The 26,778-nt window shown below is 40.1% G+C and overlaps 1 protein-coding gene across 6 annotated transcripts; it reads right to left on the bottom strand.

Annotated features, from left to right (window-relative positions):
• Window positions 1–4,757: 4,757 nt before the first annotated feature.
• Window positions 4,758–25,589, bottom strand: oat (ornithine aminotransferase). Of its 6 annotated transcripts, none has more exons than XM_078223402.1 (11): window positions 25,303–25,589; window positions 19,758–19,984; window positions 17,474–17,698; window positions 15,071–15,166; window positions 14,471–14,598; window positions 14,246–14,368; window positions 14,030–14,158; window positions 9,334–9,447; window positions 8,191–8,335; window positions 7,073–7,234; window positions 4,758–5,540 (listed from the first exon to the last, which is right to left on the bottom strand). In XM_078223402.1, the coding sequence occupies exons 2-10, from the start codon at window positions 19,957–19,959 to the stop codon at window positions 7,074–7,076; spliced, it is 1,323 nt and encodes a 440-aa protein (XP_078079528.1). In that variant the 5' UTR covers window positions 19,960–19,984; window positions 25,303–25,589; the 3' UTR covers window positions 4,758–5,540; window position 7,073. The 6 variants fall into 6 exon arrangements, with proteins under 6 accessions (XP_078079528.1, XP_078079526.1, XP_078079529.1 ...); XM_078223400.1 differs by having other exon boundaries at window positions 25,290–25,579; XM_078223403.1 differs by lacking the exon at window positions 25,303–25,589 and adding an exon at window positions 24,358–24,586.
• Between the last annotated feature and the right edge of the window lie 1,189 nt (window positions 25,590–26,778).

A 26,778-nucleotide genomic window follows, 5' to 3' on the forward strand; every position in this document is an offset into this window, starting at 1 on the left:
GTGCTCCGGTTTCCTCCCCCAGTCCAAAGATGTGCGGGTTAGGTTGATTGGCTATGCTGAAAATTGCCCTTAGTGTCCTGAGATGCATGGGTTAGAGGGTAGATATGTAGGAATATGGGGGTAGGGCCTGGGTGGGACAATGGTCGGTGCAGACTCGATGGGCCGAATAGCCTCTTTCTGTACTGTAGTGATTTTATTCTATGAAGGCTGTAAAGCTTAAAAGTACAACTGTAATATAAGCAGGCTATTTGCAGCAATTGAGGTGTCTAAATCCATGGAGCCATATGTGGATAAATTAAATGTAACGGAGTTATGAGGCTGTGCAATCCACTTCCAGGATTTGTAGGTGATCCCAACAGAAAATGATCACGATTAGATTGGGAAGTTTGGTGGGCTACATGAACAAAGTTGACAATGTGATGACTATTTGCACGCAGAAGTAAGCGGCAAGTTGAATGGCTTGCATCCATATTGGAACCTGTCCCTTCCACGAGTTAAGGGCTGCCTTATTTAATTTAAATGGGTCAATGCTTCTGCAAAAATAGCAGGCACAGGAGTATCAGATGACTTTGCTAAACATTTGTCCAGTGATGGGGCGTGACATTATTATTATAGACACCTTAATCAGCCAGCAGATTGCCAGGATAATGCAAGAGTGCCCTCTAGTGTGCTGGTCATAAAAATAGCTAGATTTTCCCTTTGACATTTTTTTCCTCAACATTACAGTAGCGGCTAATAAAAAAAAGTGGAACATTAGATTTCACTACTAAATTAGGTATCACAGGCTTGTTATATTAACAGAATGTCAACTTCTTGCAAGTTACTAAATGCTCTAGAATTAGTCTCATAATAGTGGAGGATTATGAGGCAATGGATTGACAGGCCATTTAAGGACCTTAAATTATCATAATACAAGAAATAAAAGCAGGAGCAGGCCACCAGGCCCTTCAAGCCTGCCCCACAATTCAATACAATCATTGTTCATCTATGCCAGCCTCAACTCCTTTTCTGTGCCATTTCTCATAGCTCCCTCTTCCTTGATCAATTAAATATTTATCCACCTCCACTTTAAATACTTCTAATGATCCAGCCTGAGAGAGAGAATTCCACAGATTCACCACCCTCTGCAAGAAGAAACTTCTACGCACCCCCGTTTTAAATGATCAGCCCTTTATTTTGTAGCTATGTCCCCTTGCTTGAGACTCTCCAACTAAAGTTTATTTATTAGTGTCACAAATAGGCTTACATTAACACTGCAATGAAGTTACTGTGAAAATCACCTTAGTCGCACACTCCAGCGCCTGTTTGGTTATATTGAGGGAGAATTTACCATGGCCACTGCACATAACCAGCACGTCTTTCGGACTTTGCAAGGTAACTGGAGCAACCAGAGGAAACTCACATAGACACTGGGAGAACATGCAGACTCCGCAGTGACCCAAGCTGGGAAGCAAACCTGGGTCCCTGGCACTGTGAGGCAGCAATGCTAACCACTGTGCCATCCCTTGTGAAAACATTGCACCATCTACTCTGTCAAACCCCCTCAGGATCTTATGTTTGAATGTCACCCTTCCCTTCACTCTTCTAAATTCCAAGGAATACAGTCCCAGACTACTTAGTCTCTCTTAATAGAGCAACTTTTCATCCCAGGAAATAGCTTGGTGAATCCTCTTTGGCCTGCCTCCAATGTTATGTCTTTTTTAAGGAGACCAAAATTGAATGCAATATTCCAGGTGACACCTCACCCACACCCTGCACAATTGCAACAAAACCTCCCTATTTTTAAACTCCATGGCAGCACGGTGACAGTGGTTAGCACTGGTGCCTCACAGCTGCAGGACCCGGATTCAATTCTGGCCTTGGATGACTGTGGAATTTGCACTTTCTTCCCACCTGCAGCGTTTCCTTCTGGTGCTCCAGTTTCCTCAGTCCAAAGATATGTAGGTTAGGTGGATTAGCTGTGATAAGTGTGTGGGGTTATAGTGATAGGGTGGAGAAGAGGGCCTGGGTAAGATATTCTGTCAGAGATGGAAAAAATGGCCTCTTCTGCAATGTTGGGATTCTATGATTCGAACCTCTTTACAAAATGCCATTTCCTTTCTTAACTACTTACTGGCTTCTTGAGATTCATGCACTAGAATACCTAGGTCCTTCTATATTTCATTCGCCTATGGTCTTTCTATTATCATTTCAATAATCTGCCTTTCGATTCCTTCTACTCAAGGACATGACCTCACACTACCCCACATTAAACTCCAATTGCCAAGTTTCCACCTCGTCACCCAATCTATCTATATCCCATTGCAGAATCTCAATATCCTCACCACAACATGCCCTCCCATTGGAAACCTTCCTTCCTCCATATCAGTAATGTAAATAGTGAACACTTGCAAACCAAAAAAATGATCTCTCTAGTTTCCAGTCTCAAAACAACCCATTTATTCCATTTTCTATAGGACAGCCCATTTTCAATCCATGCTAACTCCCATCCTTCAATTCCATAGGCTTTTACTTTATGGACCAGCCTTATGCAACACCTTGTGAAATGCCTTTTGGAACTCCAAATACACTACATCTATAGGTTCCCCTCTATCTATTCTGTTACATCCTCAAAGAATTCAAGCAAATTTACCTTTCATAAAACCATGCTGATTAAGTTTGATCAGAATGGGCTTATCTAATCAAGACCTCTTGCTCTGAAAGGTACATAATCTGAGAATTTAAAGAAGGGACTGTTGTGAAAAGTACATTTACATTCGTTACTGTAAAGTCAGTTTTTGACACTTCCAGAACGTACAGCAATTGCAGATTTGCTGGGCACCTTGAAAGGGAGTTAGCAAAGTTCCAGCAAATGGGAGATCTCTCCAATTACAAACATAGGTGGGTTAACTAATTGGAACTACTATCAAGCATTACTCTCTCGAATCTTGCCTTCAGTCTGAAAGGAAATGATCAGTTTCCTAAAAGGGCCTCAAGTAATTTTTCTGTCTTTCTTTTAATCCTTCCCTGGAAATTATTGGTAGACTTGCTGCTTTAAGGAATCAAATAAATGTCAAAACAACAACTTGCATATTCTTACGCTGCCAGAGAATGAATGTTATTGCCCAAGGTAAATAATTCATACTAAAATGATTGGCTCATCCAGTTATGATGAGCAGTAGGCAGGCAAAATCTGAAAAATGTATAATTGCAAGACTGATAAATGTAATTTGGAATGACCTAGCCTGCTCCAAATCGTTCTCCCACGTGTGGACAGGCCTGGGCAACAATAAAGTACGTTTTCAACCAGAATTAGTCTGTCTGAGAGTTCTTTGTATTTGCTGAGCTGTAATAAATAAAGAAATCTCTCACATAAAAGCCAGCATAATATAGGTCTCCAAAAACTCCTACATTGTCAAAGTGAAAGATCAGCGTGCAGCTCTCCACCTGCACAGCCGCGTTTTCTCGCCAGATTCTCTGAAATTGGAACTTAGAATTGGGGCTGGGGGGAGGGGGGCTGCTTTCCACTGTCACTCTGGTGTAGCAGTGTTTGATACAGGTATCAGGGCACCACTTTTAAAGGATGCACCGACCTGCAGAAAAAATAAATTCTACCCAGTCATGGAAACAGATGATCCCCCTCCCCCAACAAGCATTGGTGCAAGCGGCCCAAACGCCATCAGCACATCATCCCCACAGCCATCAGAGCATTCAACCCCTCACCAAGCATCAACGTGCACCAACCGCACCCACCGCCACCTCCCCGGCCCCACATCCTGGGGCCAGAGGAGAGGAGTGAAAAGAAATCCCAAACCAAAATTCTCACCAACAAATCCCATCTTTGGCCTCATGAGATTTAGCACCCATTATAGGATTTGTATCCATGGCTAGTACCACCGCAAAATCATGGCCACGTGCTTGTCAACCTGAACAGAAACAACTTATTGATCCTGGAGACATAACACTCAGATTTGTCCAAGACAACTTTCCACAGTAATCAATGTGCAATGGGTTTCTGGACAGTGGTGGGTTGGTGAAAATCAAGCTATTGAAGGAACAATTAGATTCTACAGCAAACAGTAACATTGTTTAAGGTGGACGAATAAGGGACAAATACCCTCCATCCATAATTCTCATGAAGTCAATCCTTTATCACAATTATTTAATCTTTGTTATAGATTCTTACCTGAAGTGTATAATTATAATACAGAATGAGGAGAGTTCATTACTCATGTGCATGGTCTCAATACTGAAATAAACAAATCAAAACCAAATATCAATTCAGTAATCATTTCAGTCTTCGAATAGATATAATTATGCTGTCCCAATCTTGTGACAGAAAGCAGGGAGTAGTGAGTAGTTATCTTTCAGACTCGAGTGAAGAAAATAATGGTGTTTCCCAAGGATCAGTATCAGGATTACTGCTCCTTAACATCCATTAATGACCTGGATTTGGGTATAAAAGTCATAATTTCAAAGGCTGCAGATGACTAAAGTCCAATGTAATAAATCAATGACCAACAGAATGGTCTAATAAAATTAACACGTGGCAGATAAAATTTAACAGAAAATGGGAAGTGATACATTTTGGTAGGAGAAGCAAAGTAAACTAAACTGTTCAATTTTTAAAAGGGTTCAGGAACAGAGCCCTGATACTATGCTTTGGGAAAGAGATCAAGGCCTTGGTATTTGAGGGGTGTGGGGAAGTAACAGAGGCAGAGTCACTAAGTGAGCTGAAGAAAACATTAAAATATTTTTCTGGGGCTATTTTTTTTTTTCAGGCTCAGCTCAGTCAAGCTACCAGATACAACTTGCAGTCAGGTACTCTTTCCGCCAGAGGTGACTACAAGCATTATTGAGATGAGGATTTAAATTTTATTCAGCAATTACAGTAGCAAAACAAATCAAACCGCTTCAACAGGATTATTTTTATGATATTACTCAAAAGGTATACATCTTTTGAGCTATTTGACAGAAGGATCTTTGGATGATCATCATAAAAAGCCATTAACTTAGTCACAAGGGGGTCAATGACTTGATTCGAGGGTAATACATGATAAATTAAAATATGAGGCATCATTTTCTGTCCTTATTCCAAACAAGTGCGATGCCACTTGAGTCTGCAGTCACTTATTCGTAAACAGAATTTGCCCTGAACATTTATTTTACAATTACAGCTGTAAACAGAATACATTCTTTAGGTATTAGCACTTTGGCAAGGTACTATGCAACATTATACTTTTATATATCAAAACTTCTTTATGCCATTGAGTAATGTGCTCGAATCAAACAACCAGAATTATCAAGCACATGGCACTGTCTATAAATTACACTTTTACATGTTGTATTACATGGCACACTCCCAACCAATATTCCCTCAAAGCTGCACAACCACACAGCGAACCAAAAGTTCCCTTACCAGCTGTGCACAGCTGATTAAATTACCGCACATGCTGCCATCCAAATAGTTCAAAGGGGCCACACGTTACAAAAAAATTAGAGGGCATGTTGCTCAACACCAATGTTCAACTTTTTGTAGTCTTCCTCTGGTCATTTCAATGCTGCATCAAATGGGGTGGGGGGACAAGGTCAGAGTTAGTAATTCAGGTGAGTACATGAAAAGTGTCAATATCTTAAAAGTAAACTCAATAAATGCTGCTCCATTAAGCACTTTGTTACATTGAACCTTTAAAAATTAGATGGATTGAATAAAGATCAAGTCTAAATCAAAAAAGTCCAAACAGAATATATTAAACCATTGGCACGGTGGCACAGTGGTTAGCGCAGCACAGTGGTAAGCACTGCTGCCTTCTCAGCGCCAGGGATCCGTGTTCAATACCAGCCTCGAGTCACTGTCTGTGTGGATTTTGCACATGCTCGCCGTGTCTGCATGGGTTTCCTCCGGGTGCTCCGGTTTCCTTCACAGTCCAAAGATGTGCAGGTTAGGCTGACTGGCCATGCTAAATTGACCCTTAGTGTCAGGGGATTAGCAGGGTAAATATATGGGGTTACAGGAATGGGACCAGAGTGGGATTGTGGTCGGTGCATCTCGATGGACCGAATGGCCACCTTCTGCACTGTAGGGTTTCTATGATTGAATCTCAAACTTCTAAAGCATAATAATTTCACAAAAATTCAACTAACAATTCAAACTTCACTCAAATCAATCCTTTAAACAATTAAATATTCATCAAAAGAGAATATAGATTTACTTGTTAAAAGTTCAAAGAAATCAGGTGATCTACAGATTTCTATGGGCTTTTTCCTACACTCTTTTCAGTTACCAAAAACTATGCAAGTGCACAGGACGTTAATCATAATGGTCCTACATGGACACAATTCAACAAATGATCAATCAAATGTAACGGAAAACAAGTTCCCCTGCACCAACTTTATTACTATATTAAACGATAATCATTGTGTCAGAATAGATAACATTCCTGCATAGTTGAAAAAAGTTCATTCTAAAATCCATGAATTTTCTAATTATTAAACAGTACCATCCAATAGGAGCAACATAATTGCATTTAATGTGGCATTTCTATTGAACAATGTAACAGAATTCTCCTACAAGAATGTTACAAAAAAGTATTGCGAGCATGAGCAATGCTTTATGATGAAGAGCGAAGAGGCAAGTTATGATTCTTGCAAACCAAAAAACAAACTTGAATCGAAGAGCTTCATACATTTGTGTACATAAGGTGACAGTAGCAAAATTACATTTAGGAAAACAATTTGCACGGTGCTGGATGTATATAATCTTTCAAATTAGATTAACTTGGAAACCTTAAGGGAACTTTAATTTCACCTAGGATTTTATTCTACATTTTAAACATTCATAGCACGGTAAAAAATGGTCACTGGTATTAACAGTCAAGTAAGGACTACTTCAGGTCTTTGATCTATGACTGAAGCCAAATATAGTTTTGTAATTAAAGATGAATATTTGGGAAATGCTAAGATATCAGCTGCTTCAAATAAAATCCCAAGTGTAGTGTGCAACAAATATTATATAGCTGCAAAGAGATCAAGAATTTATGATCATGAATACATGACCTGGAGTATTTATTGAAAATACATAGATTTAATCTACTTCAAAAAGACAAAATGGTCTTCTGAATGATGTCCACACATTCTCTTAATTCATCTTCTTTGATGATAAGGGGTGGCGTCAGTCTAATGATGTGTCCATGGGTTGGTTTGGCTAGCAGGCCGTTATCACGTAGGCGAACACAAACTTTGGTTGCATCAAAAGCTGAAACAGGGAATAAAAATTAAATAAAGCTATTTAGATTAACAGTTTGGAGATTGTTCAAAACAAATCTTTTGTACTATTCCTATTTTGACCATTTTCCACCATGTAAACTGCCTTTCAGCTGCAAGTACATTAAAAATCACCTTGGCTCAAGCAAAGCAGCAATGGGCACTAAAATCATTTGGCGCTCTTGAGCTGAAAAGGCTACGGTGGCCGTATATGCAGATTCCCAGCTGCTATGCAGCGACCTCCCATTTATTCATTGCAACTGGCTGGGATTCAAATATGACCCCCACCACCAAAGTAAAAGTCTAGAAAAACAGAATTACTTGTCCATGCCCTTGCATGACAAATGTGGTTGCAGAGATCAGCCAGTAACTGAACTCTCAGCTCCAGCCACCATCTTCAGGAGAAAAATGTACGGAGAGAAAAAAACTAAGCTGTGGCAAAAAACCCTATTTGCATCTTGAGCAAGAAGCAAATTAAGTTAAGAGCTGTTGATATTAATGCTTAATACACCATTTTGGCTGAATTGACAGTCTATGGAATCCTGTGACAGATTAAGGTAATCCAAAATTTAAATACTTGCACATGAATTTGTTAATCTTTGTTTGAAGTGGTAGAAATGTAAAGTTTGCACCTCTAAATAAATTAGGTCACTGACTCAATAAGACTACTTAGTTTTGGCTTTGGTGTCTGGAACATAGAAGTGCAAAAACAAATAAGGTTAGAGTAAGTTTGCCTTCCTTGTGGCACTCCATTGCTAGCTCGATGCTCGTTTCACACTGATGGATTAAATTTGACATCTGTTCTAAGCACCATCATCTCTAGCTGCTTTCTGTTATGCCAATGAAGTTTAGTTAAGTCTCTAGCCATGTGCTGCTTGACTGGAATTGCTACAATATGTGGAGTGTAACAAAGCAATAGTTGATGAAGAAATGCCAGGCTGTTTGTACCTTTTGTTTCTCTAATAACAATGGCATTCATTAATCCTTTTCCTCTTACAGAAGTCACAACATCCGATGGCAGTTTCATCAGCTCACTTCGGAGAAGTATTCCCATTTCTTCTGCATTTTCTGCCAGGTTTTCTTCTTCAAGAACCTGTATATTTCAGTTCAAGGGATATTGCAAAAAAGTTAGCCTAGTCATTAGGGACAGAAAGTCAACTCCTTTAACAAGCAATCTCCTTTTCACAAACACCATCTCCCTGCCTCCTCACTTATCTTATTGCCTATTTGAAAATATTTATAGGGTCCACTGCAGTGGCTTTGCTGATAACTGTCAAGAACTCCATCATCCTTTGGGTGAAAATATTCAACCAAACATGCCTCTCCTTCAAGCTTCCTCAATTTTAAACTTTCTGTACCTCAGATTTGAAACCTTCAAAGTGAATTCCCTTAATAGCTCCCTTCACATTTTAAACACATGAATTATTTTACAAAGAAAATTCCTATATCTGACCAGCTGCTAAATTTTAAAAAGTCCATTGATTCTTACCAGAAGGAGGCTGCCTTTACCACTCCAAGGATTCATTTCTCAAATGGTTTTCAGCTTGCCTTCCTTCGGCGGTCACCTATTAATCCAAAACTGCCTTGCGTCCTCAAATTCTATGCACAACTTGTTTATAACCAGGTTTCACAAGTTAATTTTTCCTTCAGCTCATCAAGTTATGAGCTCTTGCAAATTCCTCCTGTCTCATATTAGACTTAAGAAAACTACTTGGGTCACACGTCCCATTCACATCCTAGGTTTCTCACACACTACTACTTATCCACTGCTCCAGAGATTGATGGTTAGCATTACATAACTACTCTTTGGAACTTTGCCTTATCTTATCTTTCCTTCTAAATTTTAAACCCATCTCTTTAGTCAGTCAACTTAAATCCCCTCCCACGTCCAACACCCCCACAAATTTTCATCTGTTAATTGCTCAGTGTCCTGTCCTACTTGCTCATTTGTATTCACTTCAACCATGATAATTTGGTAATCAATTATTCAAGTATTTCCACTAAGGGGGAATTTATTAGAAGTGAAAGATGAAGCTAATTAGGCATAAAAACTCACTCTTGTAGCCAATTACCACCTGTCTGCAGACGTACCTCAAGTGCAGCAATAGCAACACGACTTGCCAAAGGATTGCCACCATATGTGGACCCATGCTGACCTGGTTTAATAGTCAACATAATTTCATCATTGCACAGCACTGCTGACACCTGCAAAGAGAAAAATTGTCAACTTCATTCCTTATGAAAAATACAATTTTCAGTAACATTTTCTTCAGAATAAAGTGTCATTATAACAGTGACTAAAAATCAGCACATCTAGATGAATTGCTTATTCAGACAGCTAGTGCAGACATGATGGGCTGAATGGTCTCCTTCTGCATTGTAATAATTCTGAAATTCTTTTAGTTGCCTCCTATTGAGGATCACTGGTCACAGACAAACTATTCAACATAAGCAAAGAATAGGCCAAGACAAGTTACTGTTTAAGATTGCAATCCTATTTGAACTTAACAGAGAATGCATATTTTGATACTTTCATGTGTCCAGTCGTGCACTTACAGGAATGTATAATGGTTTATCAGAAATTTTAGTTAGAATATAGGTGTGCTGTTGGTGGAAAAACTTGTAGATCATCAAATTGGAGTTAACACTGACTTAAGTCTAATGACATGCATTCTAGGGTTACAAAAATAACCAGTCCTGTGTCTGCAATGGGGTTTGAGGGGGTGTGTGGTTAGATGCTGTTGTATTTTGGGAGCTGGTTTCAAGAGGAGCTTGGATTTCCAGTTGCTAGTCCATTTTTTCATGTTTAATAAAAAGGAGTAAACGATGATGCCGTGCAGCTCCGTTTCTGCATGAATGCAAAAGTGTCATTCACATACTGAAGCTACAATAATTTTGGATTGAAGACAGTGTATGTTGAATAATTTTATGCCTAATCTGTAAATTACCTACACTTGTGGGTAGCTTGCTTGAGATGAGGAATTGCAGCGAGCAAGGGGGCAAAAGGGGTTCAATAAGATGATCCTGAAATGTGTAGACCATTTCTTTATCTTTGAAGCTTCCTCTCAAAAGGCAGACAGACCAAAATTCATCATCACCTATAGTGTGCCAATTGAGGAAGAGAGAACTTGAAACCAGGATCTCAAGCCCAAGGTGAAAATCACACTTTACTGGGGAACATGATTCTTGCACTCCATGCTTTGCGATTTGGACAACCTATAACAGGCACCTCAGTACTGGAGAAGTATCACCAGCAGTGCCTTTGCAAGATCCTCCAGATGCAGTGTGAAGAAAGGCAGCCCAACAACAGCATCCTCTCCCAAGCCAATATGCCTATAATTGAAGCACTAATCACTCAGAATCAACTCCACTAGGGAGGACATGTTTGTATGTCTTACATCAGACTCCCAAAGCAGCTGCTATATTCTGAACTGCGTCATGACAGGAGATTCCAAGGAAGAAAACGGAAATGGGAATGCCCTCAAAGCATCCCCAAAGTCGTCAAATATCTCTATCAACTAGAGTCCTTGGCTTGTGACCAACCAAATGGAGAAGGTTTATTTAGGAAGGCACCAAACACATTGAGACACTGTTAGGAAACAGCAGAGGTAAAGCCAAGGCACCAGAGAGGGCACACAAACAATTAATCCAACCTGACTTACGCACCAGCTGCCTACCCATAGCAGAATTTGCAGATCGCACATTAGAATCAAAACCCATCAAACCAGTGGAAACAAGTCATCCTCAATCCCAAGAGACTGTCTAAGAACAACAAAGATGATAGTGATACATCTGTACAATTCACTGCATCCATTGAACTGGTTTGTAAAAATAGCAAATGCTGACTTCTGAATAGAATGTAGATAGCTCTATATCAAATATTGTGGGGAAAGTAATCAATATTTAGAAAATTTTATAATTCCCAAAGCTACTTTTGAGCTGAAACCCAACATTGAAACTTTTGTAAAACAGGGCTTCAATTTTTCAAACAATTGCTGATCGCAACAAAATTCAGCAAAATGCGCCAAGTCCTCATTTCTATTATGGGAGACACAAAAAAATCCCACTAAAATTGATAGGTTAATCACACTGGCATGTTTGTTTAAAAATATGGAAACTTTGCAAATCAGATTATAGGACAAAAGTGCCACAGATTAATATGCTTACTCTAACAGAATCTTATTCAGCAACTAGTCCAAAGGATCTAGCTTGAACATAAAGTCAAAAGTGTTCCAACTGATTCTTCTATACACGTGTCACTCATTAGAGCAGGATCTGATATATTTGGCATTCATCCATTTTCCAATCATTCTCCCAAGGTTTGCTTTAATTTTAAGCTTCTTTTAGTGGTTGGGAAAACTATGGCTAAATGGAGCTTTTAATCTGGCTTGTGGCTACACCAAGGGAAGTAAGACAAGGCCAACAGAAGTACAGTGCTTCATAGAAAAGTTGGAGTCAGCCAATGATTGGAGGGAATGTATGCGGTTACCATTTTAGAGGTGGTGTTCATGTGAAGGAACAGGAATGGCAAGTATGCATTCAAGATTATATGTTAGATTACAGCAGTTCTAATGTGTATTTTGGTTTGACGAACATCTACAAATTAATTTTCACTTGGGTTTTAATACTCCTTGCAAAAGTCAACTCACATATAATTGTACAAAGAACAAAGAAAAATACAGCACAAGAACAGGCCCTTCAGCCCTCCAAGCCCGTGCCAATCACGATGCCCTAACTAAACTATAAAAAACTTCTGCCCTTACTCGGTCCATATCCCTTTATTCCTTCCCTATTCATATACCCATCCAGATACCCGTGTCCCCATCCCCTAACTGAAGATACAGGTTCTTGTTGATATTGGTGTCCATGGATGTTGACCATAGTTCTCCTTCAAGAGGAGCATATTTCGAATGGATTTAATAGAGGTGTTCAATATCAAGTTTCTGGTGAAAGGGTCAGTAATTAGAACACAAATCTGAGACAATGGCAGAAGAACCAGAGGGTAGCAAATTTGCAGACCCAGCAAAAATCTGATTTACAGTTCTGATGAAAAAGGGACTGAAATATTGAAACATAAATGCAGCTAACTGCAGCAAGTGTCATGAAATGCACGACTGATGGGTCTCCACAAGCAATCACAGTTTAGCTGTTTAAGATGGACACCTGCGATTAGTTGTTTATGCACTCCCAAACTGAAAAAGCATCTCTGTTCCTATCAGATGTGCAGATTTTTAGAAGGATGTAACAGAAAGCCATGTGTGGTTTTAGGTTAGGAAAGTTCCCCAACAGATGTGGAACAGATTACAGATTCACTTGGTAGCCCCTCAATTTGTGCCATGAGATTATTTAATCCCAGCTTCAGTAATGACTACAGAGAGGACACAGTTAAAGTTAAAGTTTTAGTCACAAGTATGGCTAACATTAACACCACAATGAAGTTAGTGAAATTCACCTAGTCGCCACACTCCGGCACCTGTCTGGGTCAATGCACCTAACCAGCATGTCTTTCAGAATGTGGGGGGAACCCAGAGGAAAGCCACACAGACACGGAGAACATGCAAACTCCACACAGACAGTGACCCAAGCCGGGAATCAAACCCAGATCCCTGGTGTTGAGGCAGCAGTGCTAACCACTGTGCCACCATGCCGCCCACATGTCACAGTACTCCCCACAAAATGTGGTGATTGCTTCGGAGATGCCTGTTGGTCTTTACATTTTCCTTGTGTTCTTTACTGTTTTATTTTCCCCTTTGGTGGTTCTTGCAACACCATTTTGTAGATCACAGTAAAGCAGCATAGCAGCCAGACAAAACCAAAATAGTGCAGATACTAGAAATCTGAAATAACAAAACACTGGAAATACTCAGTAGATCAGGAGAAAAAATGACACCAGACTTTGATGCTATTTGTGACCAACCTCATTGTTCATATTAAACCAGCAGGGGAAGAGGGGACATTTGATTTAGCTATTGTATGCAAAGCATCATTATGATTGTATAATTACCACAAAAGGTAAATGCTTATTCATATCCAAGTTTCTTGTTAATTTCTTGAGCATTTACAGCTTCCCCCCTCCCCCAAATACAACTTCCATGATTGGATGCAGCCCCAAGGCCAAAGTTTTCCCACCCTTGTTCTGGAAGTCTCACTTTTCAGTAATATACTACTGCACCAGAAACTGAGTGTCAGTTGCACATTGCAGGTCTGGCATACAACGATGCCAAGTTCAATATCCTAATTGCCCCCCAATACTCAGATTACCTAGAAAAACGTTATGTCAGCAAACACACTGCAGCTGAACAATGGCTAAGTAATTGCATGCGTATTCCAATATCAAATTCTGGTAACCATTTCTTATTTAATTTTCAATCCTTTAGTTACACGGCATTTACCCACATTTGCCTAATACCAATTTATAAACATGTAATTGATTTGTTCACAATTTTTATTGAAATAAGGCATTTCATTCAGACTCCATGTTTTTTGTGCCTTTGGATTCAAGTGATCATGGAAATTGAATATTTACTGCCCATCCCCCATCCCTACTTTCTTTAAGAAAATGATGGATCTGCTTGTGTAAACTGAGTCAACCATAGATCGTGGTCAAGGGTCACGTGTAGGCCCCAAAGTGGAAAATATATGACCTAGTTAAATTTTGTAGCAATCTAGCAAATCGACACATTATCTCATTTCTTGAATGTAATTTCATTATTTGCCATGGTGTCACTACTATTCTCTTGCTATATTGGAAACACTTCAGATGATATCTGAAAATCACATCACTTACAGGATACACGCCTCCAGAGAGGGCTTTTCCGAGCACAACAATATCTGGTTTGACATCTTCATGATCACATGCCAATCGTCGTCCAGTCCTAGCCAGTCCAGTCTGCACTTCATCCGCGATGAACAGTACCTATTCAATGATTCAGAATCATAATGGTTTCCTGTTCAAATTCAATAAATCAGCAATGCTAGTCACAACTACATTCCTAAAACTCACGTTATATCTTGTACACAATTCTCTGACTCCCTGAAGATAACCTTCGTCAGGGACAATTACTCCAGCTTCTCCCTGGATTGGTTCCACCATAAATGCTGCCATGTTAGGGTCCTGGAATGCACGCTAAAGACAGCAAACTGCAATTATCTAACTGCAATATCAACACAAAATTAAAGCAAAATATAAACTGCAACAAAACATTAAGACCAATTATATTTTTAATACCTCTATCGCTGGCAGATCATTATATGGAATAATTTCAAACCCAGGCATAAAAGGTCCAAATCCGTCATAACTACTGGAATCTGTTGAACTGGAAATAGCAGACATTGTTCTACCCCAAAAGTTACCATCTGAAGGAAAGAGGAATAATAAGATAAATTTAGTACCACAAAGTTCAGGCACTTCAAACTTTCTAGCTTGGGACAGGGCATGCTGCAAATCCATTTACAGAAATGTTTATTTCACGAGTTCAAGATGCATACCACAAACTTTATGTTGCATTTTTCTTGGAGAAAAAAAGTCTTTGGCACTCAATTTTTGATATTTCCTTCACCAGAATTAGAACAGTTCAAATAATTGAAATGAGCAAACAAGATCCCTCAGCATTATATATATTATGTTTCAGTCCTAGAACAATTTAAACAATTTAAAGGGTTGTCCTACGTCCTAGAAATCATAATAAATTTACAGATAGCCCAAATTAGGTTACATCACTTTGACACTAGACTGTGGTAAGTAACAAGGAATATTTAATGTTAATTAAAATTGCAAAGATTGAATATCACATGGAGCTGATGTCTCACTTTCTAAATACAAGCTTACCTGCAAAAAGCATTTTTGCTTTATATTTAGGAATTCCTTTAACTTCATATGCCCATTTACGAGCCAGCTTGCAAGCAGTCTCTCCTCCTTCCACACCTAAAGCCAAATATAAAAATCCGAAAGAAAAATGCATGTTTTTTTTAAAAATCACCAGAAATTGAACAGTATTTGGTTAGCATGGTTCTGAGCACAATTTATTTTGTTCGTTCTAATGATTAGAACGTAGTTATGCTGGAAAAAATTGAAACTGGAATATTTCCAAAAATTCCATTTTGCCAGAGTTCATGTCATGTTCTACACTTCGTTCAATTTCGCCCCACACATGACAAGAATTAACTCAATCTCCATTCCATTCAGCTGAATGCGGTTTTCCTTCCCTACAAAAAATGAGCAGTTAGGACTCAAAGTCATGCACAAGCAAAATCATGTCGTCAAGAATCTCTTACATTACTAATGGAATCAATTATTTTTAAAATCAAAAAAGCTTTCAGGTTCCAATATTTTAGCTAATAGTACATAGTATAGATTCCCTGAAAAGGAATACAAATTTAATCACTTGTTCACTAGAATGGAATGTTGGACAAGAGAACAGCAAGAGTGTGAATGCTTTAATTCATACAAGAAAGACTGATCAAAACAGTGAAAATAACAAAGGAAACACTGGGCCGCAAGTTCCTTGGAATGGCAATTAGTGTCAAATTGCCAGTGCCCCAATTACATACATGATTTTCCTTCCAATCCACCTCATCAAATCTTCCAACTGAAGCTAAGTGAAATTCAGGCAGTGTAGCGTGTCCTCGGGGCCCATCACTGAAGTCCAGCTCTGTCAAAAATGGATGACAACATGCCCCCCCTTTTTTAAATCACTAGCTGTCATAAACCAGGTAAGTCACAGGCCCCATTAAAATTTAAAGGTCCTTGACAGGCCAGGGAGAAGGTAATCATCTATGATAAGTTGGGTAGGATTTGGGGTTGGGACAGCAGGTCAGGCCTCGAGGGATGGCAAGGAGTCCCATGTAGGTAGGGAGAATCTCATGTGAGTGCAGGGGTATGAGGGTGTCTGTACAATAGTTACTCAAGTTGGAAAAGATTTCAATTTTCTTGGATAATTATTAGAACTGTCAGAATTATCCAAAGTTTGCAACTTAAATCACATTTTCAAATGGCTCCCAGCATAGGACAATTGCCATACAACCTTACCTGAGAATTTTGCAAAGGGGATTCCCCAGTGCATCTTTCAGGTATCCCCCAATCCGACAGTGGGGAGCTCAGGCGTTATGGCCCGTTGAATAATGCTGAAAATTGACATGTTGCCCAAATCTTTTCATCTTTTACTCCATTAGGACAAATGGAAGTGTGTCAAATTTCAATTTATACTACACGAGAAGTGGGAACTGATTGGTTGACAAGTTGATTACTTTCTCCATGGCAGTTTCTCAACCAATGGGGAACCATGGGCTCCCCAAGCTCCTGAGTAATTCAAAAAGGCACAAGGCTTGAACACATTGGTTTTGTTTGCAGAGAACAATCTCTGTATGTGCACAAATGTCACTTCCATGAAGCATAAATGAGCCATGGTATAAGCTCAGCAGACCAAACTTAAATTAGTTGTTGGTGTAGCTGTTAGCACATTCAGGATTATTTAGCAAGTGTTGCCCAAATAGTAAATTGCCAGGGCCCCTGACTGCCAGGGAGGAACAGCCACAGGCTCTGAGCTAGTCTTTCTGCACTGATTCCCTTTGGTGCAATAACTTGCCATCCTGGTTAGACAGCTGACCAGATTCATGGCATCATCTGGATCAAAAACTAAATTAATGAAAATCTCAGATGTACTTGAGTACATAACTGCAGAAGATTAGATAAGCATTCCATTTTGATCAGGTAGCAATTTAAATAAAACAGTATGAATTTCATAACTAGAGAAGGACAAGCTCTTTGATCAGCTCTTCCAAATACTGCTGGTATTTTCCTTGGAATAGGAGTAAGCTAACATTCTGGAGAGCACTTAAGTGCTGAATATCAATGAACTGTGAGCTAATCAATAAATGCCTTTAAATCTTTAATCCAATTTGAAAAAACACAATTGCCACATTTAGTAAAGCACGAGAGATTAAAAGCTATAACATGGAAAGCTGACCACAAAATATTGCATCACAACATGGCAGAACTCATGTCTGGACTTAAATTTTCTAAATAAGGTGTTGAACAGATGACAAGCATGTCCTTGAAATCATGCATATGTAGCCCTACTTGCATTCCTTCATGTGCTTCACACATTGAACAATATAGACCCGTGCCTTGTAGAAGATATATTAGTGAAATGGCATGGCATTTCAGCATGTTGCACAAAACAAAGACCCAGTATAGCGGTGAACATTCTACTTCAAATTGTTGTTTACTAACCTGTATTCATCGGCAACATCTTCTTGTAGTTGAACAGCTTAGTGACATATTCTTCAAACTCCCCCAGTACATTATTGTAGAAAGCCCGTGAAGTGAGAGTCAATTTATCAGCTTGAGATTTAAGTGCTTCAATAATCTTTGGGTGACAATGGCCTTGATTCACAGCACCGTAAGCACTCAGGAAATCATAATACCGTCTGCCTTCCACATCCCATACATAAACCCCTGAAAAGTTGAGTATTATACAAGTTATGACTTTAGTCAAATATTCAAAATCCACTTTTTAGCATTCATAAGAAAAAGTAATTCAAGTACAATGTATAAGGTGTAAACGGTCTCCTTTTATGCTCCATGATTCTAGAGAAAAAAGAATCCCTCAACTGGTTTCACGTCAATGCAAACTAGTTCAACTTGCAGATGATACCAGAGTCTAGAGGCATCACTAGAAAATTCTCACATTTTCAAAGTGTGATGCATATACGAAGGAAAATGGGTGATTTATTCCACTAATTGTGTCAAAAGAGTCAGGAATGAAATTAGTACATCTTAAACTAATAGATTCCCTGGGACACTTGGATAACAAAGACACTTGTGTCAGACTCCTATTTATTGACTACAGAACAGCATTCCACACCATTAATCCTACATAACACATCTCCATACTCTGGACTGGCATTGTGTAATGAGGAGGGATTAATTGATGTTCTCATAGTAAAGGATCCTCCAGGGAGTAGTGACCATAGTATGATAGAATTCAAAATTCTGTTTGGGAATGAGAAAGTGGAGTCCCACACTAGCTTTCTGGAGATGGAGTATAGTAAACAGAAAGAATCTGGTGAATTGGTGCGACGACAATACTCTCCCTCTCAACGTCAGTAAAACAAAAGGAGATAGTCATCAACTTCAGGAAGCATAGTGGAGGGCACGCCCCTTTCTAAATCAACAAGAATGAAGTCGAAAGCTTCAAGTTTCCAGGTGTCCAGATCATCAACAACCTGTCCTGGTCCCTCCCCACCGACGCTATAGTTGAGAAAACCCACCAACGCCTCTACTTTCTCAGGAGGCCAAGGAAATTTGGCATGTCCACTACGGCTCACCAACTTTACAGATGCACCATAGAACACATCCTTTTTGCTTTTATCACAGCTTGGTATGGTTCCTGTTCTGTCCACGACTGCAAGTAACTACAAAGGGACATGGTCAAAGCCAAGTCCCTCACACAAACTAGCCTCCCATCCATTGATTCCATCTACACTTCTTGCTGCCTTGGAAAAGCAACTGGCATAATCAAGGACCCCACACACCCCAGCCATACTCTCTTCCACCTTCTTCCGTCGGAAAAGATACAAAAGTCTGAGGTCACGTACGGACTCAAGAACAGCTTCTTTCTTGCTGTCATCAGACTTTTGAATGGACCTTTCTCTACTCCCGAGCTATGACTGTAACATTACATTCTGCACTCTCCTTTTCTTCTCTATGCACGGTATGTTTTGTCTGTACAGCACATAAGAAACAACACTTTTCACAGTATACTAATACATGTGACAATAAATCAAACATTCAATAAATCAACATTGTCAAGTAAAGCCAATAAAATATTGAGCTCCACTCAGTCAAAGGAGTTTGTATCAAGTATAGGTCTCTGAAGAAAAAGAGAGAAAAATAACTAGATAGAGCTCTAGTTTCAGAGCTCTGAAGCAAGGGAAAAAACTGGATGAACTAATCTTAATCTTTTCAGCCTCAAAATAAGAAATCTAAGTGATCTACAGAAATATATCAACATTTACCAAGTTACCAATATCAAAAAATCCAGTTAATTGCTTTAAACTGCCAGAGGAGGGGGCTAATATTTTCAGAAGTAGTCAAAGGGAACTTTCAGATTAATTCTTAGGAATGTTTTCATGCAGTGAAGGATATATGGAACAGGTTTTTGAATAGAGCAGAGAAAGTAAAAACATGCAACCATTTAAGATTGAACTGGATGTTCCAATGCAGAGAAGATTCCTGAGTATTTCTGAATGGATGATGAAATGAGTTCCTTTACCCATCCAGAGATTGTGTAACTGATACAGATATCCAAAAGCAGAGTGTGCAGTCCCCAAATCTTAAATCAAAACAGTCTGTGCTCTTTCACCATTCCAACAACTTTGAATACAACGTGAAATAAATAATATCAATTGCATTTTGCTCAGAAGCACAAGAAATGTTGTAAAGGATCTGTTTGGGCATTTTTGATTGTAGAATCTATTACTAAGAGTAAGAACAAGTATTCAGATGTGCCTACCTTCCCCTTTAGCCAATGCTACAGGCAGTGGACTATAATTATGTGCACCATACTTTTCTTCACGTGCAAAAACCTCTTCTGAAGTGAGTGACTTCTCATTTTTTAATGACGTTTCTGCAGCAGCAGAGTAAGCCACAGTCTTGAGTCTATGCTTCAAGACTGAAGTGCTGGAATTTATGTAACGTGAGAATCTGGCCAGCATTTTTCTTAAAAGTGTCCAAGGTTTGCTGTACAAATAAAGGAACAGAGTTAATTATTTGCATATTAGATTGTGTCATTTATGGAGCAATTAGCTTTGGTAACAGCTGATATTTCATTTCAGATTCAGCTATAATGCTACATATTGAAATAGTTTAAACTAACAGTCAAGTACATGCAGAGGAGCTTTCAAATCAGAAAAAGAAATCACCTCCCAAATCCCATACAACAGTGTTAACATGAACCAACTTAAATTTTCTCGGCTATTTCTGAATATTCATCACTGCATAATAAAACTGGGATGAGAATCAGCAGGTACTACAACTGATTAGCATTTAAAAGGATTTCTAAACTCCATAAAGGCTGGACAGTTGGTTTGTCATGCAGTGTGACACCAACACGGTGGGTTCAATTCCTGTACCGACTGAGGTTATTCATGAAGGCCCATCTTTTCAACCTTGCCCCCTGACCCCGCCTGAGGTATGGTGACCCTCAGGTTAAATCAAGCCAGAAAGGAAACTAAGCTGCAATAAGATCAATTTGTGTAAATATTTTGTACATTGTGCTTACGTTGGTGGTGTTCATCCTTCGCTATGCAAATTCATCCTTACGTGACATCCAGCTATTGCCTGCTTCCAACTTCCACATGACAAACAAGCATTGAAGTAGTCAGGCAAAGCTTGATTATTATATTAACTTGGTACATTTGCAATAACATACAAATTCAAATAATTTGCTCAGCCTTGCTTTTTACAGCAAAGCTGAACAAATTATTTGAATTTATGTTGTTGCAAATATACAAAGTTAATAAGCTATGCCTGACCACTTTAGTGCATGTTTCAGCATCAGTGAAAGCTTGGAGCAGGCAATAGCTAGAAATAGTGTTATGATATGATGCAACATTCAGGGAGCGTTGCTCTATTTACCATGAATAAGTTTGTCTAGCCAAGGATGAACACCACTGATGTAAGCACTGTGTGCAAAATATTTACACACATTAGTTTTATTATAGCTTAGCTTGCTTCTAAAATAATTAGCAGGAAGGAATTGTATTTTCTAGACTATCTTCACCAGCCTCCTCACCCCAATTATAGCCATCCTGTGCAATCTCCCAGTTTGTGACTTTTAGTTTACTCCTGTTAAGTATACCATTCACGTGAAAGCAACACCGGAGATGTAGGAAATTTGAAATTAAATAGAAACAGAAAATGCTGCAAGTGAACAAGTCAAAAAGAGTGCACATTTCAGGGCGATTACATTTCATCAGAGTACTGGCAAAAGGTCAGAAGTACAACGCTAACTTGGAAACATAGAAACTAAAAGCAGGAGTAGGTCATTCAAGTTCCACCATTCATTCTGATCACGGTTGATCATCGAATTCAATATCATGATTCCCCCTTATCCCTTTTGCACCAAGAGCTGTATCTAATTTCTTGAAATCAGACAGTGTTTTGGCCTCAACTACATTCTGTGGTAGTGAATTCCACACACTACCCTCAGTGAAGAAATTTCTCCTCACCTCAGTTCCAAAAGGTTTACCCCTTATCCTCAAACTATTACCCCTAGTTCTGGACTCCCCCAACTTTGGAACATTCTTTCTGAATCTATCCTGTCTAAGCCTGTTAAGAATTTTAAGTTTCTAAGAGATCCCCGCTCACTCTTCCAAACTCCAGTGAATCTAATCCTGAGTTAGTCTCTCCTCATATGGCAGACCTGCCATTCCAAGAATCAGCCTGGTAAACCTTCACTATACTCCCTCTATAGCAAGGACATCCTTCCTCAGATGAGGACACCAAAACTGCACACAATACTTTAGATGTGGCCTCACCAACACCCTATACAATTGCAGCAAAACATCCTTATCCCCATTCAAATCCTCTTGCTATGAAAGCCAACATACCATTTGCCTTCTTTACTGCCTGCTGTACCTGCGCACTTACTTTCAGCGACTGATACACGAGGACTCCAAGGTCTCTCAATTACACCCATTCAAGTAATAATCTGTCTTACTATTGCTGCTAAACTGGATAGCTTCACATTTATCCACATTATACTGTATCTGCCATGCAGATGCCCACGCACACAGCCTGTCCAAATCATGCTGAAGCATCTCTGCATCCTAAGACCATAAGACCATAAGACATAGGAGCGGAAGTAAGGCCATTCGGCCCATCGAGTCCACTCCACCATTCAATCATGGTTGATTTCAACTCCATTTACCCGCTCTCTCCCCATAGCCCTTAATTCCTCGAGAAATCAAGAATTTATCAATCCTTCACGCAGCTCACCCACCCACCCAACTTTGTATCATCTGCAACTTTGGAGATAAAACACTCAGTTCCCTCTTCCAAATCATTAATACATGTGAACAGTTGGGTCCAGCACAGATCCTGCAGAATACCACTCGTCACTGACTGCCAATCAGAAAAAGACCCATTTATGCCAACTCTTTGCTTCCTGTCTGCTAAACCAGCTTTCGATCCATCTCAAGACATTACCTACAATCCCATGTGCTTTAACTTTACATAGTAGTCTGTTATGCGAGACCTTGTCAAAAGCCTTCTGAAAGTCTAAATAAACCACATTCACTGCTTCTCCTCATTCAACTCTACTAGTTACATCCTCAAAAAGTAACAATAGATTCGTCAAGCATGATTCCCCTTTTGCTGACATTCCCATGCTGACTTTGTCTGATTATACCACTGCCTTCCAAATGCTGAGTTGTGAAATCCTTGATAATAGACTCTAGCAACTTCCCCAGTACTGACATTAGGCTCACTGATCTATAGTCCTGTTTTCTCTCTACCTCCCTTTTAGAATAACGAGCTCATATTAGCTACCCTCCAATCTGTAGGAACTATTCCAGAGTCCAAAGAATTTTGGAAAATAACCACCAATGGATCTATTATTTCCAGGGCCACTTCCTTAAGTACTCTGGGATGAAGATTATCAGGATATGGAGATTTATCCACCATCAATCTCCCCAAACCATTTCTCTACTAATGCTGATTTCCTTCAACCCCTCACTAAAACGTGTTTCTCCCAGCACTTCTGGTACATTATTCATATCTTCCCCTGTGAAGACTGAAGCAAAGTACAAATTTAATTGCACAGCCATTTTTTTATTTCCCTTTATGAATTGGTTTCTCTCTCCTGGATGTCACAAAACTTGATTTTTTTCCCCCACATACTCTAGATCATTTATGTATTTCTTACAACTACAGGTACTTCAGCATGAAGTTTTAAAACCATCACCACTGCTGAGCATAATCAAATTGCTGAAAACAGCTTTTTTTAAAAAAACATGTTTTATTTTGTAGTCAATCCCAATGAAAATATGACTAAAATATAGCTTTTTATAAAAAGTTACACTATACTTACTGCAAAACTTTGAAATTCAATTTCAAGTAATAACGCTGTAGCCAAAGTGATATACAAATATTCAACAATCTTTAATCAATTTCAAAGCTATTAGTTTGAGAACTTGTATAGAAATATTGGTATAGAACTGTTAACACTACAGCTTAAAAGGCAAGTTACACCTACCAAATGTCTTTGTACTTCATTTAATTCACTAGAACAAAATGCAAATCCTGAATCACATGCATATACATCTGTTGAGACTAAAACAAACATTCACACTTCTGAAGCCAAGTTATATTAAGGTGATGAAAGATTCTGATGAAATGTAATCAACTCCAATTGTTAACTGATTCTCTCTCCACAGATAGTCCTGACAAATTCTCTGATTTTAATCTTCCATTACACTTACACTGAAGAATTGAAATCACTTGCATCACATCAAACACCACACCAAATCTAAATATTGCTTTTGGCAACAATCAGTATGTTTAACCTTTAACAAATAGGTCTTGACAGAACCATCCAATAATTCTCCACAGATTTACGTAGGAAGCCTGTCCGTTGCAGAACTGTGATGTCGCCAGGTCAATAAATACTGACTCCTGCAACACTCCCCCATAAAGGAAAACATTACAAAAGAGACTTTGATGCTTGCCAGCCCTACAAATTATTTCCCATTCTATGTACCTTTCATATTTATATACATTACCATCTTAAAACCAAAGTAAAACATTAACTAAAAGGAACATTTAAGTTTAATTATTGTCACAAGTAGGCCTACATTAACACTGCAATGAATTTACTGTGAAAATCCCCTAGTCACCGCACTCCAGCACCTGTTCGAGTACACAAAGCACAGTAAGAAGTCTCACAACACCAGGTTAAAGTCCAACAGGTTTATTTGGTAGCAAATACTATAAGCTTTCGGAGCACAGCTCCTTCGTCAGATGGGGTGGTTATCTGTTCTCCAAACAGATATCCAAGTGTTAAAGTGTTCAACACTTTAACCTGGTGTTGTGAGACTTCTTACTGTGCTTACCCCAGTCCAACGCCGGCATCTCCACATCATGAGTACACAAAGAACATAGCATGGCCAATGCACCTAACCAGCACATCTTTCGCACTGCGAGAGGAAACCAGAGCAACCGGAGGAAACCCAGAATTAAATTGGCAGGCCACTTAAAAATAAACAAAAAACTCAGTGCATGAAAATATGGGAGATCTGGGGACATGCATTGCTCAATTGACTAGCCGACGCAGCAGAAGCTAGTAGCATCTGCTAACAAATACTTTTGGCAGTTGAGCTGCTTGGGGGCAAGTCCTGTGCTGACCAATCAACATGTCCCTGCAGAACTCGCAACTGAGTAACCTGAAACCTGCATTCCAGATCAATCTTCATTTCAATGCGTTACTGATTTAAGTCAAACAGCTCCCCAGTTCCCATAAAATGGGTTTACGACCTCACCTTAACATACGAGTGAGCTACACGATCTATATCCATCCATCCACCCTAAAGTACATCATAGTACACCCAGAGCTCACTGAAACCCTCCACAAGTGTCCACAGACAGACTGCAAACAGAAAGCTGGAGTGCACTGAATGGCTCTGTTCCCTCGCCATTTAACAGGCGGGTCTGATTGTATTCCCTTAGGAAGGGTGGAAATCGTGGGGTGTTCCCATCCAGAGGAAATGACAAGGCCAGTGCCGGGGTACAGGAGTGAGTAAAGCTGATCCCCGGCGCCTACAGCTTGGTGCCAAGAGGGGGAAGTCCCAGCACAATACTCACACTGCGAGTGGGCCCCGGGCTTCTGGCCAATGGGTCTGCTCGCTTGTCAGTCGCATCAGCCAGGCGTCTGACAAGCGAGCAGAACCGCCGAGGGGCCCCGGCTGAGAGGCAGAAACCGAGCAGGATAAAGGCCGGGATTCCCGGCGGGACTCGCTGTGCATCCCTCACGCAGGCTCAAGCTCACCTTTACAGCTCACCTGTCTCCGTGCTGTTTTTGCTGCTGCTGCCTCCGGACTGACTGCAAATGGACCGCGCGCGCTCCCGAACAGCCGTTTAACTAGGCGCGCGGGCTGGCCCACGTGACAGCGGCCACGTCACCGCGAGGCGGGTGTGCACGCGCCGCCCGCGAGGTGCCAACTGCGTCACTAACGCCCGCGCATATGGGGGGGGGCGGGGGAGGAGGCGGCCATTTGATCCTTTCCTCTCCCTGCGGTTTTCTTTCTCTCCTTTCCCCTATTCATCCAATTCCCTTCTGAAAGCCCCCGCTCCCACCACACATTCAGACAGCGCATTTTCTTTTATTCCCATAGAATCCCTGCAGTGCAAGAGGGGGCCATTCGGCCCATCGAACCTGCACGACAACAATCCCATCCTATCCCCATAACCCCGTGTATTTACCCTGCTAATCCCCCCTAACACTAAGAGGCAATTTAGCGAATCATAAAATCCATACATTGCAGAAGGAGGCTGATGCGCGACAATCAAGCACGAGGTACAAGGCTTCAGCAATTGAAGGCTTTTATTGACAAACAATGGAACTATTTAAACACGAGTACACCATTCCAGACTGGAGGGGTCCCGCCTGAGCAGAGGGTCTTATACCTCTCCCAGGAGGCGGGGCCCGACCGGGATGTGCCATAACAGCATCCACCACAGGTATATTAATCCCACAGTGTAAACACCCTAGCCCCACAACAACATTATAACAACCCCCCAGTGTCAACACCCTAACCCAACAGCAACATTAGAATAACCCCACGGTGGTAACCAACGATGGTTCACCACTGAGGCCATTGGGCTCATCAAGCCTGCATCGACCACAATCCCACCCAGGCCCTATCCCCATAACCCCACGTATTTACCCTGCTAGTTTCCCTGACACTAAGGGCAATTTATGCCAATCAATGTAACCCTCACATCTTTGAATTCCACATCCTAACCCCCTCCTGGGTATAGAGATTTTTCCTCCTTTCGTCATTGCTTCTTCTCTCAATCACCTTAAATCAGAGTCTTTGCTTCATCATCCCTCCCTATGGGAAGAGTTGCTCTCCATGTACTCTGTCTAGACTGCAACCCCATCCTACCCCATATGATTTTGAACATTACCTGCAGCACTATATTTAGATCAGCATCAAAATATGGCCCAGTGACTGAAAAAACAGTGTTATATTTTCAATTGAAGATGGTGTGTGACTTGGAGAGAAATTTAAAGGTGATGGTTTTCCCATGCTCTTATTGCTTTGTCCTTCTATGTTTGGAAAGACATTGGAGAGTCAGGAGGTAAGTCACTCACTGCAGAATTCCCAGCCTCTGACCTACCTTGTGGCCACAGTTTTTATGTGGCTAGGACAGTTACGTTTTTGGTCAATGGTAATCTCCAGGATATTCCTGATGGGGAATTTTATGATAATAATGACATTAAATGTCACGGCAGGACGATTAGACTCTCAATA

This window comes from Mustelus asterias, chromosome 11 (genome assembly GCF_964213995.1).
Source record: "Mustelus asterias chromosome 11, sMusAst1.hap1.1, whole genome shotgun sequence".
NCBI classification, from domain to species: domain Eukaryota; kingdom Metazoa; phylum Chordata; class Chondrichthyes; order Carcharhiniformes; family Triakidae; genus Mustelus; species Mustelus asterias.

What these genes read in the sequence shown, in the direction of transcription:
- oat (XM_078223402.1), bottom strand. Translation starts at nt 19,959, where the DNA reads ATGCTGGCCAGATTCTCACGTTACATAAATTCCAGCACTTCAGTCTTG. An exon ending in ATGATCTGCCAGCGATAGAG is followed by an intron (nt 14,369 to 14,470) that starts GTATTAAAAATA and finishes TGCTGTCTTTAG; the next exon opens with CGTGCATTCCAGGACCCTAA. An exon ending in TTGCTATTGCTGCACTTGAG is followed by an intron (nt 8,336 to 9,333) that starts GTACGTCTGCAG and finishes TGAAATATACAG; the next exon opens with GTTCTTGAAGAAGAAAACCT.